This window comes from Mus pahari, chromosome 9 (genome assembly GCF_900095145.1).
Source record: "Mus pahari chromosome 9, PAHARI_EIJ_v1.1, whole genome shotgun sequence".
Lineage (NCBI taxonomy): Eukaryota > Metazoa > Chordata > Mammalia > Rodentia > Muridae > Mus > Mus pahari.
The window spans coordinates 42836593-42852274 of NC_034598.1; the positions used below are offsets into that span (position 1 = coordinate 42836593).

At 54.1% G+C, this 15682-nt stretch overlaps 2 protein-coding genes across 3 annotated transcripts in view; both read right to left on the minus strand.

The window, feature by feature from the left end:
- Window positions 1-1366: 1366 nt before the first annotated feature.
- Window positions 1367-9485, minus strand: Gatd3a (glutamine amidotransferase like class 1 domain containing 3A). Of its 2 annotated transcripts, none has more exons than XM_029542630.1 (7): window positions 9300-9485; window positions 9076-9128; window positions 8513-8626; window positions 7082-7201; window positions 4488-4580; window positions 2690-2817; window positions 1367-2001 (listed from the first exon to the last, which is right to left on the minus strand). In XM_029542630.1, the coding sequence occupies exons 1-7, from the start codon at window positions 9432-9434 to the stop codon at window positions 1946-1948; spliced, it is 699 nt and encodes a 232-aa protein (XP_029398490.1). In that variant the 5' UTR covers window positions 9435-9485; the 3' UTR covers window positions 1367-1945. The 2 variants fall into 2 exon arrangements, with proteins under 2 accessions (XP_029398490.1, XP_021061010.1); XM_021205351.2 differs by having other exon boundaries at window positions 2690-2846; window positions 9300-9483.
- A 1256-nt stretch (window positions 9486-10741) lies between these two features.
- The window catches only part of Pwp2 (PWP2 small subunit processome component), a 14248-nt gene continuing 9307 nt past the window's right edge, over window positions 10742-15682 (minus strand). The window contains exons 16-21 of the mRNA XM_021204567.1: window positions 15387-15495; window positions 14799-14864; window positions 13725-13943; window positions 13464-13614; window positions 13286-13360; window positions 10742-11979 (exon numbers count right to left, since the gene is read on the minus strand). Coding sequence (XP_021060226.1) covers window positions 11805-11979; window positions 13286-13360; window positions 13464-13614; window positions 13725-13943; window positions 14799-14864; window positions 15387-15495 — 795 coding nt within the window. The 3' untranslated portion in view covers window positions 10742-11804. The remainder of the gene's footprint in view (window positions 11980-13285; window positions 13361-13463; window positions 13615-13724; window positions 13944-14798; window positions 14865-15386; window positions 15496-15682) is intronic.

A 15682-nucleotide genomic window follows, 5' to 3' on the forward strand; every position in this document is an offset into this window, starting at 1 on the left:
TCCCTCTCAGTTTTGCTACCTGTGGTGTGTGGCAGACATGAGAAAGGACAAAATCCAGCCAGTGGCCATTCCTAAGTTTGGGTTCCGCTCGTGTACCTTACACTCCTGCAACATCTAAGAACACCCAGGCCACATGGGAGGGACTGAAGGGGGCTCGGGTTCTAGGGATACCAGCGCCCTGTGGAGTGCTCTTTTCTGCCGGGCTAGCTCGGACAGCACAGCACGTGAACAAGCAGCTTCCGGTCTGCATGGGAAGGATGTGGCTTTGCGATGAGGCGGATGCTTCCTCCCTCCGCAGAAGCAAACCCGAGCATGCCTGCACACCAGGTCCCCAGTGAGAACAGGTGCAGGATAAAAAGCCCATGGGTGCTGCTTACCAAACGAAGGATTTCTCAGGCTCCTGCCAAAGAAAAGGCATGAGTCGGGCAGCGAGATCAACAGATACTCTGCCCAGGGGATGCCAAGGCCAGAGGGGAGAGGTGACTAACACCAACTCAGTAGAGCTGGGTGGCCTGATGGGCTAACAGGAGACTGAAGCAAAGACATCAGGCGGGGGTGGGGTGGGGAAGGTTGTGCTGTCACAGCTGGTGGAGCCACACACGTCACAGGGCAGGAACTGGCACCCTGGACGGCCTTGGGAGGACTGGAGCAGGCACTCTGTGTGTGGGGGGGGGGGCTGTGCAGGCTCTGTAGTTCACTGTGGAAACTCACTGAAGCGAGGCTGGATACATACACGAGGCTTCGATAGGTCCTCTGCTGAGGGAAGGACCTGGCCTTGGCCCCCCCTCTTTAGTGAGGAGTGAGCTCTTCAGGTTCTCCAGAAGGGCTATCTATACATTCAGGTGCATGCTATACATAGGACGTGGTAAGAGGCCCAGAGACCCAGACCAAGAATCAGAGCCCCTGGAGAAAAAAAGTCTTTAGACGATTTAGCACGTGCATAGACACACTGGGAGATGGCAGACATCTAGCTATGGAGGCTTGCCACCTGGCCTAGTCCTGTTTCTGCCTAGCATCTGACATAACTGAGCTTAGGAACAGCTGTCTTATAGTCCAGTGTTGTTGTAGTCACTGCCACCAATGCCAAGGGATCCTCAGGCTGCCTGCCCCTCTGAAAGAGAATGTTCTGGAACAGAGAGGGTGTGCACAGACTGACAGACCAGTTTGACACTTGTCTACAAGGGACTTCTACTTTCCTTCTTTACCCAGGCTATACAGTCTCACAGCCTGGGGCAACTTCCCAGACCCACCCAGCAGGCCCTTCCAGGGGCCCACAATTGGTGATTTCTCCCTTTTCCTGAAGTCTCAGATCAGAGACTCATTGACGGGGTACCGTTCACTAGTTTCAGAAGGCCTGACACATGGCTGAATTTCCATCGTTGGAGACTCCGAGTTTATTCTGTGGCCACAGGGCCCTACAGAACTGCCCTGGCTTTAGTTAGCTGTCTTTAATCCGGGTCAGAGGGCTTTTCTTTACAAACCAGGCACCTCTGACTATCAGACGACTTAGCACCTGAACGGTTTTCTTCTTTTAAAGCTTTAGTACCCCAATCTATCAGACCCAGGACCGTAGAACCTAAGTCCTTCAACCGGGCTCTGGAAAAGGTGCTCAGACCTTCCAATGGGGACACGCAGTGAGGCAAGCCCACTCCCCCCATGAAGGTCCTGCTACTGCTCAGGGCCCAGGGAGGGTCTCTGAGCTTCCTGCTGCTGGTAGAAGCTCAGGTCGGACATACAGAGGCTAAGCTCCTCCTTCAGGCAGAAAGTGTCTATGCTTCTAGGAGAAAAGCAGCTCTCGTGTCTGGGCTGAATGGAGTACACGCAGGCCGGGCATCCCAACAGTCGTGGAGACCAAGCGTGGTCTGGGTGGTGTTACTTTCCCGTGAGTTCCAGCACCTTCTTTACCATGGCCCCGATCCCGTCGTGGATGTGGTGGAGTGCGGTCTCACACATGAAGGCCGGGGTGGTGACCACCTTGTTTTTCTGGTCTACATGAGCTTCGTGAGTAGATGTTAGGGAAAATCTAGCACTTGGTGGGCCCATGGACATTGCACGGGAAGAGCCCCGCCCACCGACCCACAGTCCTGCCAGTCAGTCCCCTGCTGCTCAATGACATCACACCAAAGAGTCGGCACCTGCTGTAGGAGGAGCTAGCGTCTGACTCACTGGTACTCATCAGGAGGAAGAAACTGATCCAAGGGTGGAACAGTGCCCGATGACAGCCTGCATGCTGTCCCCACATGGGGCGTAAAACACCCTAGCCAGCTCCAGCGGTGGAAACTGAGGGGCCACTAGAGCCAGGAGCCCTGCCCACCACCCCACACTGCTCTAGTGCCATTCTGTGGTCACCAGCAAGCAGCTCCTAGTCTTCCAGGCCACAGAGTCCTTCCCTAGCATCCTGGTGGGGCTCAGGCATCCAGCTGTGTGCTCCAGGCCGATTCAGGGCTGACAGGTCTCAGTGGGTGCAGGGACACGCATCCTCCTCAGCCAAGTGAGAAGCCTGCCTGTGGCAGACTGAGCTAGCCACACCCCATGACAATGGCTGGCCCTGTTCTCCTGCCCAGGGGTTCCCTTGAAGTAACTCCTGTAGGGATGGCCGCCTGTCACCGTACCCTCGACGACCAAATGAAGGGTAAGCCTAATGTGCTACCTGATACCAACCGCACCGCCCAGCTGCCAGAAAGGATATGGTCACACCCTTCACACAGTGCTTGGCACCCAGGGCTTTGATGGCTTCCGCAGTTCCAGCATAAGGCCACTTGCCGCCCTCCTCTTGCTCGTGGCCTACGGTGACCTCCACACCTTTGATCACTTTGGCTGCGAGGACAGGAGCGATGCAGCATAAGCTGAAAAGTGAGCGGAGCTGTGTGAGCACAGCACACACTGAGATGGAGGACTGAGTGTGTGAGCACAGGGCACACTGAGAAGGAGGACTGTGTGTGTGAGCACAGCACACACTGAGAGGGAGGACAGAGTGTGTGAGCACAGCACACACTGAAGGGGAGGACTAAATGTGTGAGCATAACGCACACTGAGGGGGAGGACTGAGTGTGAGCACAGCACACACTGAAGGGGAGGACTAAATGTGTGAGCATAGCGCACACTGAGGGGGAGGACTCAGTGTGTGAGCACAGCTCACACTGAGAGGGAGGACTGAGTGTGTGAGCACAGCGCACACTGAAAGGGAGGACTGAGTGTGTGAGCACAGGGCGCACACTGAGAGGGAGGACTGAGTGTGTGAGCACAAGGCACACTGAAAGGGAGGACTGAGTATGTGAACACAGGGCACACACTGAGGAGGAGGACTGAGTGTGAGCACAGAAAACATACTGACTGAGAGGGAGGACTCTGAGCACAGGGAGCACACTGAAAGGAAGGATTGAGTGTGTAAGCACAGGGCACACACTGAGAGGAAGGACTGAGTGTGTAAGCACAGGGCGCACACTGAGGAGGAGGACTGAGTGTGAGCACAGGGCACACACTGAGAGGGAGGACTGAGTGTGTGAGCACAGGGAGCACACTGGGTGGGAGGACTGAGTGTGTGAGCACAGGGAGCACACTGAGGAGGAGGACTGAGTGTGTGAGCACAGTGCACACACTGAGAGGGAGGACTGAGAATAGTCTAGTCCCCAGACGGTGAGGTTTGAGAGTCTTGCCTCAGACTTATGGCACTGGGCATCAGGACTTGAGTAGCTCTGGGCAGAGATGGCTAAGGGGAAGGTGAGGGGCCTGGGAAGCCAAACTCTACACTGCCACTGTTTAGAGCAGCAGTTCTCAATCTGTGTCATGAGTCGTTGGGGGTGTGTGTTGAACAACCCTTTCATAAATGTAGCAAATCAGCTATCCTGCATATCAAACATTTACATAATGATTCCTAACAGCAGCAAAATTACAGTTATGTGGTAGCAGTGAAATAATTTTAAGGCTAGGGTCACCACAGCATAAAGAATTGTATTAAAGGATGGTAGCGTTAGGGTGAGAACCACAGCTCCAGAGTGTCCAGGTCCAAGTCATCAGAGTACAAGAAACAGCCCTGCATGACCCTGACCTGTGCCACGACCCTTAGGAGTGAGCTGCCCTGGTTGGGCATGGTGGCACAGGTGATAATCCCAGCACTCAGGATGTGGATGGATCTCCGTGAGTTCAAGTCCACCCCGGTCTGTATAGCAAGTACCAGACCAGTCAAAGTTACACAGCGAGACTCAGAAACAGAAAAAAGTGAGCTGCCCTGACCCACAGGAGGCGGGCAGCTGTGCCCGATGTTCCAGCTCTGAGCCACTGGCTGGCCTCACAAGGCTGCCCCACCCAGGGGCCAATCCCACCCCACTGCAGCTGCCACACGTGTTCCCAAACCACCAGTCCTCACAGGCTGCTGCTGGTCTTACTGGGCGCCAGTGCTGGTGATGCTGCCACACTGAGAACCAGCAGAGTCTGTCAGGAACTCCCACATATTCCTGCCCTCCTCTTGAACCAGGCGTGGCACCTACCCAATGGGCTTCTTGGCCCCGTGGAATTCCTTCAGGACCCGCTCTACTTCCTTGTTAACCTTGCAGTCCTTCCCATCCACGGCGAACGTGCTCCTGCCACGAGAGGAGAGGCTGCCCTCATCAAGTGTCCCCACAATCTGAGTGGCCCACCGCACACCAGAGGAGCTGCCCACGGTGTGGCCATAGGCCAGGTGGACAGCCTGCTATCACACTGAATGCATAATGGCTTCTCTCGATTGCCATTCACCAGCCAGCGGCCAGCAGGGTGGAAGGCAAGAGGAGGGGCCGGTCTGTGACTGCACTCTGCCTTCCGAATCCAGGGACATCAAAACAAAAACAAAACCTCAAAGAGGGGGCTCTGGAAAAAGAAACAGTTAGCTTAAGAGAGTAGCAGCCCTTAGCACACTGAGTGTCTGCCCAGTCTCGCTTTTCTTCCTGGGAGGCTGAAGGTCAAGGGCAGCTGAGGAGGGGGACAGTACCTATCCTTAGAGAATGTAACCTGGAAGAGCCCAGCGCCTTTCTGTCAGGACGCAACTTCTGGGCCCTCTTGTGCAACAGCCTGGAGGTCTGCCACTAAGGGACCAGGTTCACCATCAGGTGCTGACTTCTGTCAGTCAGACTTGCCAAATCCTTTCACCCTTTAATCAATCTCTCTCTGACACTGTTAAAAACAAGCCACAAGCAAGGCTACAGGTCACCCAAGCCACCAGACGGACAAGTGGCATGACTCATCATGCCCTGGACGCCATGTGGAGTCTGCGCCACTGCCGAACAGCTCTCAAGCCAGCTGGAAAGCACAGGTCAAAGCATCAGGCAAAGCAAGAGCAGAATGCTGGTGGCAATGAACGCGGCCACACACGTAGGGCTTCTCAGGCAGATACACAAGGCTAGCCCCAGTGCCTGGAACCAGCTTCCCACTGGAAGCCCAGCATATGCACGTGAAACCCCATCACCTGCCAGGCCCCGGGCCCATAAGTCAGCCACCCACTACCTCATCCCTGCTAAACCTCAGTCACCCTTCACTGTGTGTGTACACCAAGGCTCAGCCACCTGCTGCCACATCTGCTGCTGCCTCTCAGTGACAGAGGCCACCACCAACTAGCACGATGGTCTCATGGGTTCAGCAGCCCGTGAATGAGGACCTGCCATTCTTCTGTAAAGGTCAGAAAGAAAGAAGATAGTGGCTTCCCCACAGGGGTTAGTGGGCTCAGACACGGGTGCAGAGGCTCACAGACTCCTTAAATGCCAGGAAGACTCAACAACAAGAACCTCTCACACTCCAGAGCTCAACTCCTAAGTGAACAAGGCAGCCGTGCAGACAGATATGGCTCCCACCAGGCAGGAGTTGGCAAGCAGAAGTGATGAGGACAGCTTAGGTTCCCAGGAAACAGGGGTCCCAATGGAAGGCAGAATCCAGTGATCCCATGTCATGCTGTTAGGATGGGGCACAGAGGACTCAGGGCTGTCACTACCGGCTTTGCTGGTTTCAGGACGGGGAGCAGGTGGGTGTTACCCACAGGGGCTAGAGGTATGCAGAATCTGAGAAGAGACATTTTCTGATGGCCCTGCAAACCAGTCAGAGGGTTCAGATCAAGAAAGGTGGACTGCAAAGGTGGACTGGTGACACTTCTGAGCATAAAAGTCTTGTGTCCCTCTCTTCTGGGAGGACACTCAGTGAAACTCCTTGGGGATACTGCAGAGACTGCTCGAGGCTCTCCCTGACAACCAGCTGGGTAAGCCCCTCTCAGGCAGGGCCCTGCTGAGGGCGGCACCACGAAGACTTCCATGAATGCTCAAGAAAGAACCAACAGGAGCTGTGAAAAGGACCCCTCAAATGTATCTGCGACTTCCTCCAGAAACAGCGCAAACAGCAAAGCACAAAGGGCTTTCTTCCTCTTTCCTGTTGCCACGCAGCTGTGAGAGAGTGGTCTACTTACAGCTCCGCTGCTGGGAAGCAGGGACACTGTGATCAAAGTGACTTGGATAAAAAGGCATTTTTATGGTTTCAGGGAGTGAAGCATGGAAACGGGCAAGTAGGCATGGCATTGGAGCAGAAGCTGAGAGCTTACATCTTATCCACAAGATGGAGGGAGAGAAGGAGGGGCGGGGAGGGAAAGGAGGAAGGAGGACACACACACACACACACACACACACACACACACACACACACACACTGAGACTGACTGGACCTAGTGTTCACTTTTGAAACCTCAAGGCCCACCCCTAGTGACACATCTCCTCCAACGTTGCCACACCTCCTGATCCTTCCAAAACTGTGCCACCAAACAGGGACCAAGCTTTCAAACAAATGATTGAGCCTATGGGGACCATTGTCACTCCTCACAGCAGCACAGAGGGAGAACAGCTCTGTGTGAGAGCTGACACTTGCAAGGACAAGCAGGCAGAGTGTGCTGGAACCTGACTCCCAGCACGGAGGCCAGCCCACCCAGCCCACCCTGACAGCTTCCAGGCACTGGAAGGTTCAGAGGAGGAAGCAAAGACTGCCCTGGTGATCTCACTAAAGTGCCCCAATCCCACCCCTTGTAAAAGAGCAGATACACATGTGGTGTAGACCCTTACTCTTGGACACGTACAGGTTTTTGGCAGCTCCAAAGCCTCCCGGGAAAATGGCAGCATCATGGTTAGCAGCATTGAGCTGAGCCAGGCTGGTGATCTTGCCTCGGGCAATCCTTGCTGACTCTGCCAAAACGTTCCTGGAAAGAGCAGATGGCACAGAGGATCAACGTGCAAGCATGGCTGGGACACAGGCAGTGCTGCGGGCTCGCCCTAGTACTGGCTCACAGCCTCAAGTGAGCATGCTCACACGTGGAGACTCGATGGTTCCCAGTTAGCACACCCAGGCAACACCTGGAAGACAGTGACAGTGGATTCTAGTGACCTGTAAGTACAACAGACATTGTAGGCTGGGGTCAGCAGGAACTGGAGGCCCACCAAGTATCCACAGCAGGCAGAATCCAGGGCTCCACACCAGGGAGGGGCTGCCTAGGAAGCCATTTTTCAGGATGCCCGAATCTACCTGAACATCAGATAGAGATGCAACCTCACATAGGCTTGTACAACAGGAGTATGGGGTTAGATTCAGGGGCCAGGGTTCTGGACAGAGAAGGAAATCCCCAAAGACAGCCTTGGTAGTTAAACTGCAGTTCCTCTCTCTTACCTTTTCAGTCTCAGCCCCTACCCTGCAACCAAGCCTCAGATAAGAAATGTCGTGGGCTGGAGAGATGGCTCAGCGGTTAAGAGCACTGACTGCTCTTCCAGAGGTCCTGAGTTCAAATCCCAGAAACCACATGGTGGCTCACAACCATCTATAATGGGGTTCTGATGTCCTCTTCTGGTGTGTCTGAAAACAGCTACAGTTTACTTATAATAAATAAATAAATCTTTAAAATAAAAAAATGTAGTTGTGCTGGGCATTGAGTCAATTGCTTTGGACCCAACCCCTTGGAGGCAGAGATAAGAGAATCTCGAGGAATCCAGGGCCACTCTGGTCTGTATATAGTGAGTTCCAGGCCTGAGAGGGCCAAACAGACTCAGTCTCAAAAAACCCCAAAACCCGAGGCAGTGGTGGAGTATGCCTCTTATCCCAGCACTTGGGAAGCAGATGCAGGAGGATCAGAGTTCTAAGCCAGCCTGGTCTACAGAGTGTTTTCCAGGACAGCCCCTCTACAAAGAGAAACTTTGGGAAAAAAAAAAAAAACAAACAAACAACCCCTCCCTGCCCCCCCCCCAAAGCAACTAGATAAAGGGAACACAGTACCACACAGGGACTAGCCAGAGCAGAGCATGCCCACCTCATATCCAAAGGCAGGACAACAGTGGCTACTGCTATTCCTGTAATGGTCACTGGGAGGTCAGAAACATTCTGCCCATGGCCGTGTATTTCCAGAATAGCCAGATGACAATTGCTTTGAGGGACATACACTCGATCACATAATCAGGAAGGCTACAGTATAGGAGCTGCTCATGGGAGCAGGGCTCTTGCAAGGTCCTTTCCCTGCCCATACCTGCTTTCCCTCTCAGAAGGCTCCCCCTTGGTGTGGTCAATCACATGCATCTGAGGGACATCGGGAGCAAAGATCTGGACCTCAGCCCCACCTCGGCTCAGGTGCACCAGGATCCTATGAGGAGAAAAACCACAAAGACGTCACTTCCAAATGTGTCCTCCCGCCTCACGGCAAGACGATCTTACAGATGGACTTGCACTAAGTGCTGGGGAATTCCTAGTTTATAGGACACCTAGTTGCTTTTACGAAGCCACGGCTCCTGACACTTACAGACCTCTGCAAGATGAGGGTAGAACCAGAACAAGTAGGCAGGCATCCTTTTACTGACTGATGAGCAGCGAGGGTTGTGAACTCCGCAGGTGTTGCATTTTGGGTATGTTCAAGACCTCAGGTTGCTGCCAGGCATTCCGCCTTCACCCAGGGTCCGGGTGGCATCTTTTATGTCATGGCTGTGCTAACTTTGGCTTTGGACTTATCACGATGTGAACCCACTGCGCTTGGTCACGCTCTGGCCATTTCTGCCTTTTAAACCAAGAGAGTGTTTACAAACTCTGACGACTTACGCTGAGGCCTCATGGATCTCGGTTCCGTCATAGACTCCGCAGCCCGACAGCACCTGCAGGAAGAGAGACACGGACGAGGGCGAGGGCTCAATACGAAATTACCGAGAGGGAGGGGAGGCTGAACCCCACCAAGGGCCGACCTTGGGCGGACAGCAGGTCGATCCCAGGCAGCGGGGACCGAACCTGGAGAGGCACTCGGCCTGGGAGTCTGGCCCTGCACTCACCAATGCCACCCTGGCCCCGGGCCGCGGTGCGGAGCTGTGAAGGGCTGCGCGCTGGGAGGGAGCCCGGTGGCACCCCGAGAGCGGTAGGAGCGCAGAAGCCAGCCTCGGCGCCACCAGAACCCTGACCGCAGCCATCGCGAAGGGTAGCCAGCCACAACGGTGTCAGGAGAGCGTGCGCAGTGGGGCGGGGTCACGCCTGGCCAATGGAGGAGCGCACAGCAACTCCTTTCCTGACCAGTGGGTGGGGCCGCGCCTGCGCAGTGACCAATGGTGTATGGGGAAACCCAGCACCTCCCCCACCACCACCAGAGGACTAGCGGGAGGGCGGGGCCGCAGACCTCAGAACACTGCCCCTTCACCCACAGAGACCGGTTGGCTGGACTGCACCTGCCCACTGACCGACGGAGCTGGGACATGCCTCTTCTCGGTTTTGAGAGGGCAAGCAAGTATGCCAGGTTAGGACCTTCCAGTGATCGACCTTGTGGCGCGGACCCGTCTGCCTAATGTTTGAAGGGCGCTCATCTTGGCGTAGGCCACCCGGACTCCTACTGCAGCTCCAGTCTATGCAATGACTAAAAACTGATTTTAAATAACGAGGTCGGGCTGGTGAGATGGCTCAGTGGGTAAGAGCACCTGACTGCTCTTCCAAAGGTTCAGAGTTCAACCACATGGTGGCTCATAACCATCCGTAGCAAGATCTGACTCCCTCTTCTGGAGTGTCTGAAGACAGCTACAGTGAACTTACACATAATAGATAAATAAATCTTAAAAAATAAATAAATAAATAACGAGGTCAGAGCAAGCTCTGCGCCCTCACGGCGCAATTGTAGCTGCTCCTGCCATTGAGTGTGTTCTGGGTTCCTCTGCTGCTTCCTCACAGGCCATAGTCCTGCTAGTCACGGTTCAGTGGAAGAGCTGAACATTGTGCCTTCCATTTCCCATTTTGAATCAATCTGGTGGCTATAGTTGCATACAGTCCAGTATCCTTCGGGATAATGACCAGATAGCTCCCAGAGTTTCACCACCTCTCCCCAGCCACAGTGAAGGCTGTCAAAGGTGGCCCATCTTAAGATGGGAACCCTTTCACATTTAGGAGACACATAAAGCCTGGGATGTACAGCATATGTAGAAGCCAGGGAGCATATAGAAGTGGGTTTGGTGGCCCAACACCATTATTGGGAGTCAGGGGTTACCCAGTTTCAGCTGACAAGAGTGGGTGAGGGAGTGTCAGGCAGTTTGCATCTGGCTGTCCACAGGGGTGGAGTGGGCAAGGTTACCACGGAGCAGACTTGTAAAGTACTCCAAACTGAGCCCAGTTTCTGGTATAAGACTTAAACTCATTAGAGATGGTGATGGCTGAAGTACGGCTCAGCACTACTTGCCTGTCCTTCCCCGGCCCTCAGTTCCACATTCATACCACACACACAGATAAAACCAGTGAGGCTTCATAAAACTGTATTCATACTGCAGATGGGGATCCCCAGATGGCACCAAAGCAAGCAGGTCCCTATCTGGACAGCCAGGGGCCTGGCTGTCCCTGGGCATGTAAGAAGCAGTTTCCTTTTCTATCCCAAGCTACGCACAGAAATGCTCTGCAGAACAGGAAACCTGGTGACACCAGGCTAAGCTCCGGCTTCTCTGTCCATAACCCGTGTTCAAGCCTGAGCGGATTCCAGGTGACCAGGATAGCATCAGGTCACACAGTGTATCCTGAGTATAACAAGGGTGTGACAGCTCTCAGTGCACCAGGTGCCACTCAGATCCATTCCTGTGGACTGGAAAGAGGCCAGTGGATAGTTATCAGCATGAGTTGGCAACTGTGGTCTCTTCACTGGCAAGTGACATGCTGGGCCTCGTCAACCCCATGCATAGGAAGTATTGGTAAAGCGCCACTTTGGCATGGAGGGACTGTTACTTCTCCCACATAACCTGTATACACTGGCAAAGATCAGTCCAAGCTTCCCTGGCCAGCCGTGGGCTGTCACACCCACCGCCTGGGCCAGCCCAGCACACACCATTTCTTCACTACTTACAGATTCAGGGCCACAGGCCTGAGCAGTCATTCTGATCTCCCTGCTTACATGAAGACAATGTCTCACCCAGGACACATTAGAAACACTGGAAACTCAAAGTTGAGAAGCAAAGTCCTAACGTTTTTAAAAAGCTCACTTTCCAACCCGAAATTCATTCTTAGAGCATCGTATTAAAAATATAAATAACTCTGACAGGAAGTTTGCAAGTCCACACTTCTAAACCTTCCCCAGGAAGTCTATGCAGGGCCATCCACAATGCCAGCATTCTGGGCCCAAGGCCTATGTGTGCCCGCTATATCCTGGTCCTGGCCCTGAAAGGTTGACTTGCTGTCTCATGGCAGCATGAGCAGTCGTCTCACAGGAAGAGTCCTGGCTGGAGGGTCTCGGGGTCTCTGGCATCTTCCACTTCCTGGGCCCAGGAGCACAGTGGTTCCATCTCTGATCAGCCAATCAGGCTGTGAGGTATGTGGTTCTACATCAGCATCTCCTCTTCCTCTTCTTCACCTGCAGCTCTGAGAAGGTGCAGATTGTCCTCATCAGATGCATCTGAGTCCTCCTCTGTGGCCACAGGTTCTAGGGAACGTTTCACACCCCGCTGCTTGGAAACTGCCAGCACATACTGGATGTTGAAGCGGTTCCAGTCACAGCTGGGGACAGAGAGCGTTAGGTCAGCACCAGCATCCCGCTTGGCTGACACCAGCAGGATCAGGTACAGCTGTCCCATAAACTTATCCTCTCCTCAATTCAGTTCCAGCTTTACCCAGTGTAGTGCAGCATCTGGCCTGCTCTCCTTGCTGGCCTTCCATTATAGCCACTTACAGAGGCAGGGGGCTGATTCTCCACATTCACAGGACAAAGGGCAGATTTCTGACCCTATCTTCCAGAGCCATGAGTGGGGCAAAAGCCAGTAGAAAGGAACGGCTGCACATTAAACCTGTGGGTATCATGCTACCTACACAGGGTACACATGCAATGCTACCTATACCGGACTGCCTCGCAAACCTCACAAAGCAAGTTGTGCCAATGACTTGGCCATAAACCAGACAGGAGCAATGCTCAGAAGGAGATGGAGGGGCAGGAGTACCACTCTCTTGTGGAGCTGTGGAGTCACGGGTGCACCAGCCAGGGGAAGGTTGGCACCATGCACCTTGCTAAGCAGACCCACACCTTAGTACAGCCACCTCCAACACCAGTCTTCCTGCAGCCAGGCAGGACTCTAGGAAGGAAAGGGCACGAAAAGGAAGGGCCTGTTCTAGACGTGGAGAAGCATTGTAAAGATAATCGGGAGGGCTGTGGGGACCACAGTGCCCGGGTGCCAGCCTCTCTCAGGGACTCTGTATGGAGAGACTAGCAGACAAGTGTATTATAAGCCCGGCTGGAACACATAGCAACTGATCAGACAGATAGATGATATGGGGACGTATGGGTCACAGTTCACCAAAAACTACCTGAAGGAGCAGGCTGGGGAAGGGGGATACACTTGGGGTCATTCTAGCTAGCACTGTCCCAAGAATACAAGTTATATTCTATTTTTAGTGCCACACCAGGGAATCCCCTGCAATACACAGGCCAGATTCCAGGAATTTAGGCTCCCTGGCCCCAAGTCCTGTGGCCACTTCTCACTGCCCTCAGAGGTGACAGGAGAATCCAGGCCACACTGCCTGGCCCTATACTTGTGACATGTCCGTGCCCAGGGTGAAGGGCTCTCACTATGCCTCAGGCATGCCCATTCCACCTCCACCTGTCCAAGTGGCAAGTGTACATGGTAAGTGGTTAAGTGTCAGCCACACCCAGAGGGGATCCTCACACTCATGGCGGATGGACTCAGTTCACCCAGCAGACAGAACATGCATCTCTGACACCGGAGTATTCTGCCCCCAGATCAGACACTGCAGGGATAACCAGCTTCATGAGCCCCCTACCCTACCCGCCCACCAGCCCCAAGGCACATACAGTTTGGAAACGTCATCCAGATGCCGCTGGAGGCCCTTCTGAAGGAACTGGACCACAGGCAGCAACTGTCCCGCCCTGGAAAGGAGACACCGTCAGTGTGTGTGCATGGAGGGGAAACCTCCCTGTGGCCAGGTCACTTGATCCACAAGTGAAGAGCAATGGGGAACCCAGTCTATACCTGGACTTCAGCCGCTGTCCATGTGACATAAGTAACTTCTGCGTCCATATGAGGTAGAATTCCAGGTGCCTAGACTCTTCAAAAGAGGCAGCTAAGAATTCCAGCACTTTCACTACGTACAGCTCAGGCAGGGAAGTGCTGACCACCTCAACTGCAGGAAGAAGAAAAGCCATGCTCAGTTTGCAAAGAAGTTGCCAGGGAGACTGGAGCCACCCAGATCTCCTCTGCAGCAGCGAGGTGTGGCTGGTGGCCCTGGCTTACTCTCATTCTGTGGCACAGCTTCCAGGGCTTCCTGGGCCAGTTTTTTCTCGTTGAGGCGGAAGGCCATGAGGATGGCCCGGGTAAACTCTCTCTGTCGGAGCGCCTCCCGGATCCGTCCAGGGGTCACACTGGTGTCCAGCTCAAACGGGTCGAAGAGCATCTGGGCGTCCAGGGAGAAGATGAGGAGGCCCTCTGTGCTGGTGGCCGCCCAGCAGCGCCCTGTGGAGCAAGCAGCAAAGGGGCTTCCTCAAACCTTGAAAGCCCATTCATCCCTCGCTTTGTAGAAAGTGTAAACCAAACCACAGGCAGATGGATTTTCCAGAGCTGCAGCTGCCCAGATGCCCAATTCCTCTGGCTGTTCCAGGAAGTCAGCGGGCTTCCCAGAACAGGGCAGACCTTCAGCCTTGAAGGCCATATAGTTCATGTCCCAGCTGTGCCCGCCACCCACACCAAGGGTGCAGCCACACACTGGGCGTAGTGAGAAGTGGCTCACAAAAAAAACCAAAGCTGCAGAATTGTGCGGCAGGACAGATGGGACCAATCTGGGTCCCAGGCTGTGGTCTGTGGACAGCTAGTCTACCTTCCACAGTGGGAAGTGGGTCATAGGGGTGATCGTCTCCAAATGTGCCTGACACAGGATAACAACACAACATACCTCAGCCTGTCCTCTCCATTAGTGCTGCAGGGCACAGCTCAGGACCCTGCCCTGCCCTAATGGAACACATATACCTAGCAGGCTTGAGGCCTAAGCAGATCCCTGAACATGCTGAGGGACAGAGGCAGGGTGGGTAAGGCACTATCACTAGCTGAGGTGCCGAGAGTCTGCCTCCTAGGAAGGGTACCTGCACTGCCACCCCTCAAGAGCAGGGTCCAGGCTCCCACTGTAGTGGTAGGGATGGAGTTTCACAGCTATCCACCCCCAAAACCAGGGCAAACATGTGCCAGTCATTTACAGTTCACAGTACAGCAACGCCCAGAGCCTGTCAGCAGCTCCACACTGCCCTTGCCCTTGAGAACAAAGGCCCTGGCACCTATTGGAATTGGCACGTGACAGTAAGGACTACCCAGGCTCACCGGTGGGAGAGAAGCGCAGAGAAGTCACCCTGATTTCAGGTTTGAAGTGTCTGGAGCTCATATCACCTGGGGAGGAAAAACCGTTGGACTTACTTGACTGTCCACAGTGCTGCCCAAGGGTGGTCACTGGGACCTACAAAGAATAGCTTTGTAGGAGGAAAACAGCCTTTCCAAACTCCAGCAGCCCCGAGACCTCTGTCACAAGTGTTGTGGCCCCGTGGAGCTGGGCATCGGAGCACCGGTCTAAGAACAGGAGCTCCCGAGGGCATCCGCTGGCCAGCAGATAGCTCTTCCGGCCCAGAGGTCTCTGGCTCAGTCTCAGTGGGTCTGACTGGTTCACGGAAAGCCTACATAAAGGTACTCTAGCTTCCTGAGCCACGGTTACTGGCATGGTCTGCCTGGGTCTGAGTGGCCCCTGACACCGATCCTGTGGAACAAATGCATGGGACCTCTCCCTTAAAGCAGCCCAGGTATTCTAGGTTCCAGAAAAATGTCCCAATGTAGAAACCAGTACTCCCTCCCCAATGGAGGGAGCAGCAATGTAACCAAGAAAGTGAGTGGGGGACAGGGCTGAGGACTTCTACTCACCTTTCCTTACTCCTGGCAGTGGAACTGCCACCCCGTTCTCCTCCCCAGCGTCTTGATCAATGAGTGCCAGGTTGCCAAACTCTGTCATCTTTCTCCGGTTCAGGAATTCCTAGAACAATAGAAGCCTCTTTCATCTCTGCCCATATCACAAGAAGCTGACACGTGGACCCTATCCACAGATGCTTCCTTCAGAGCCTGAACTCATGTGGGCACTGTAAGGACCCAAGGGTGTGTACTGGCAATGTGGGGCATGGAACAACACACACACACACACACACACACACACACACACACAC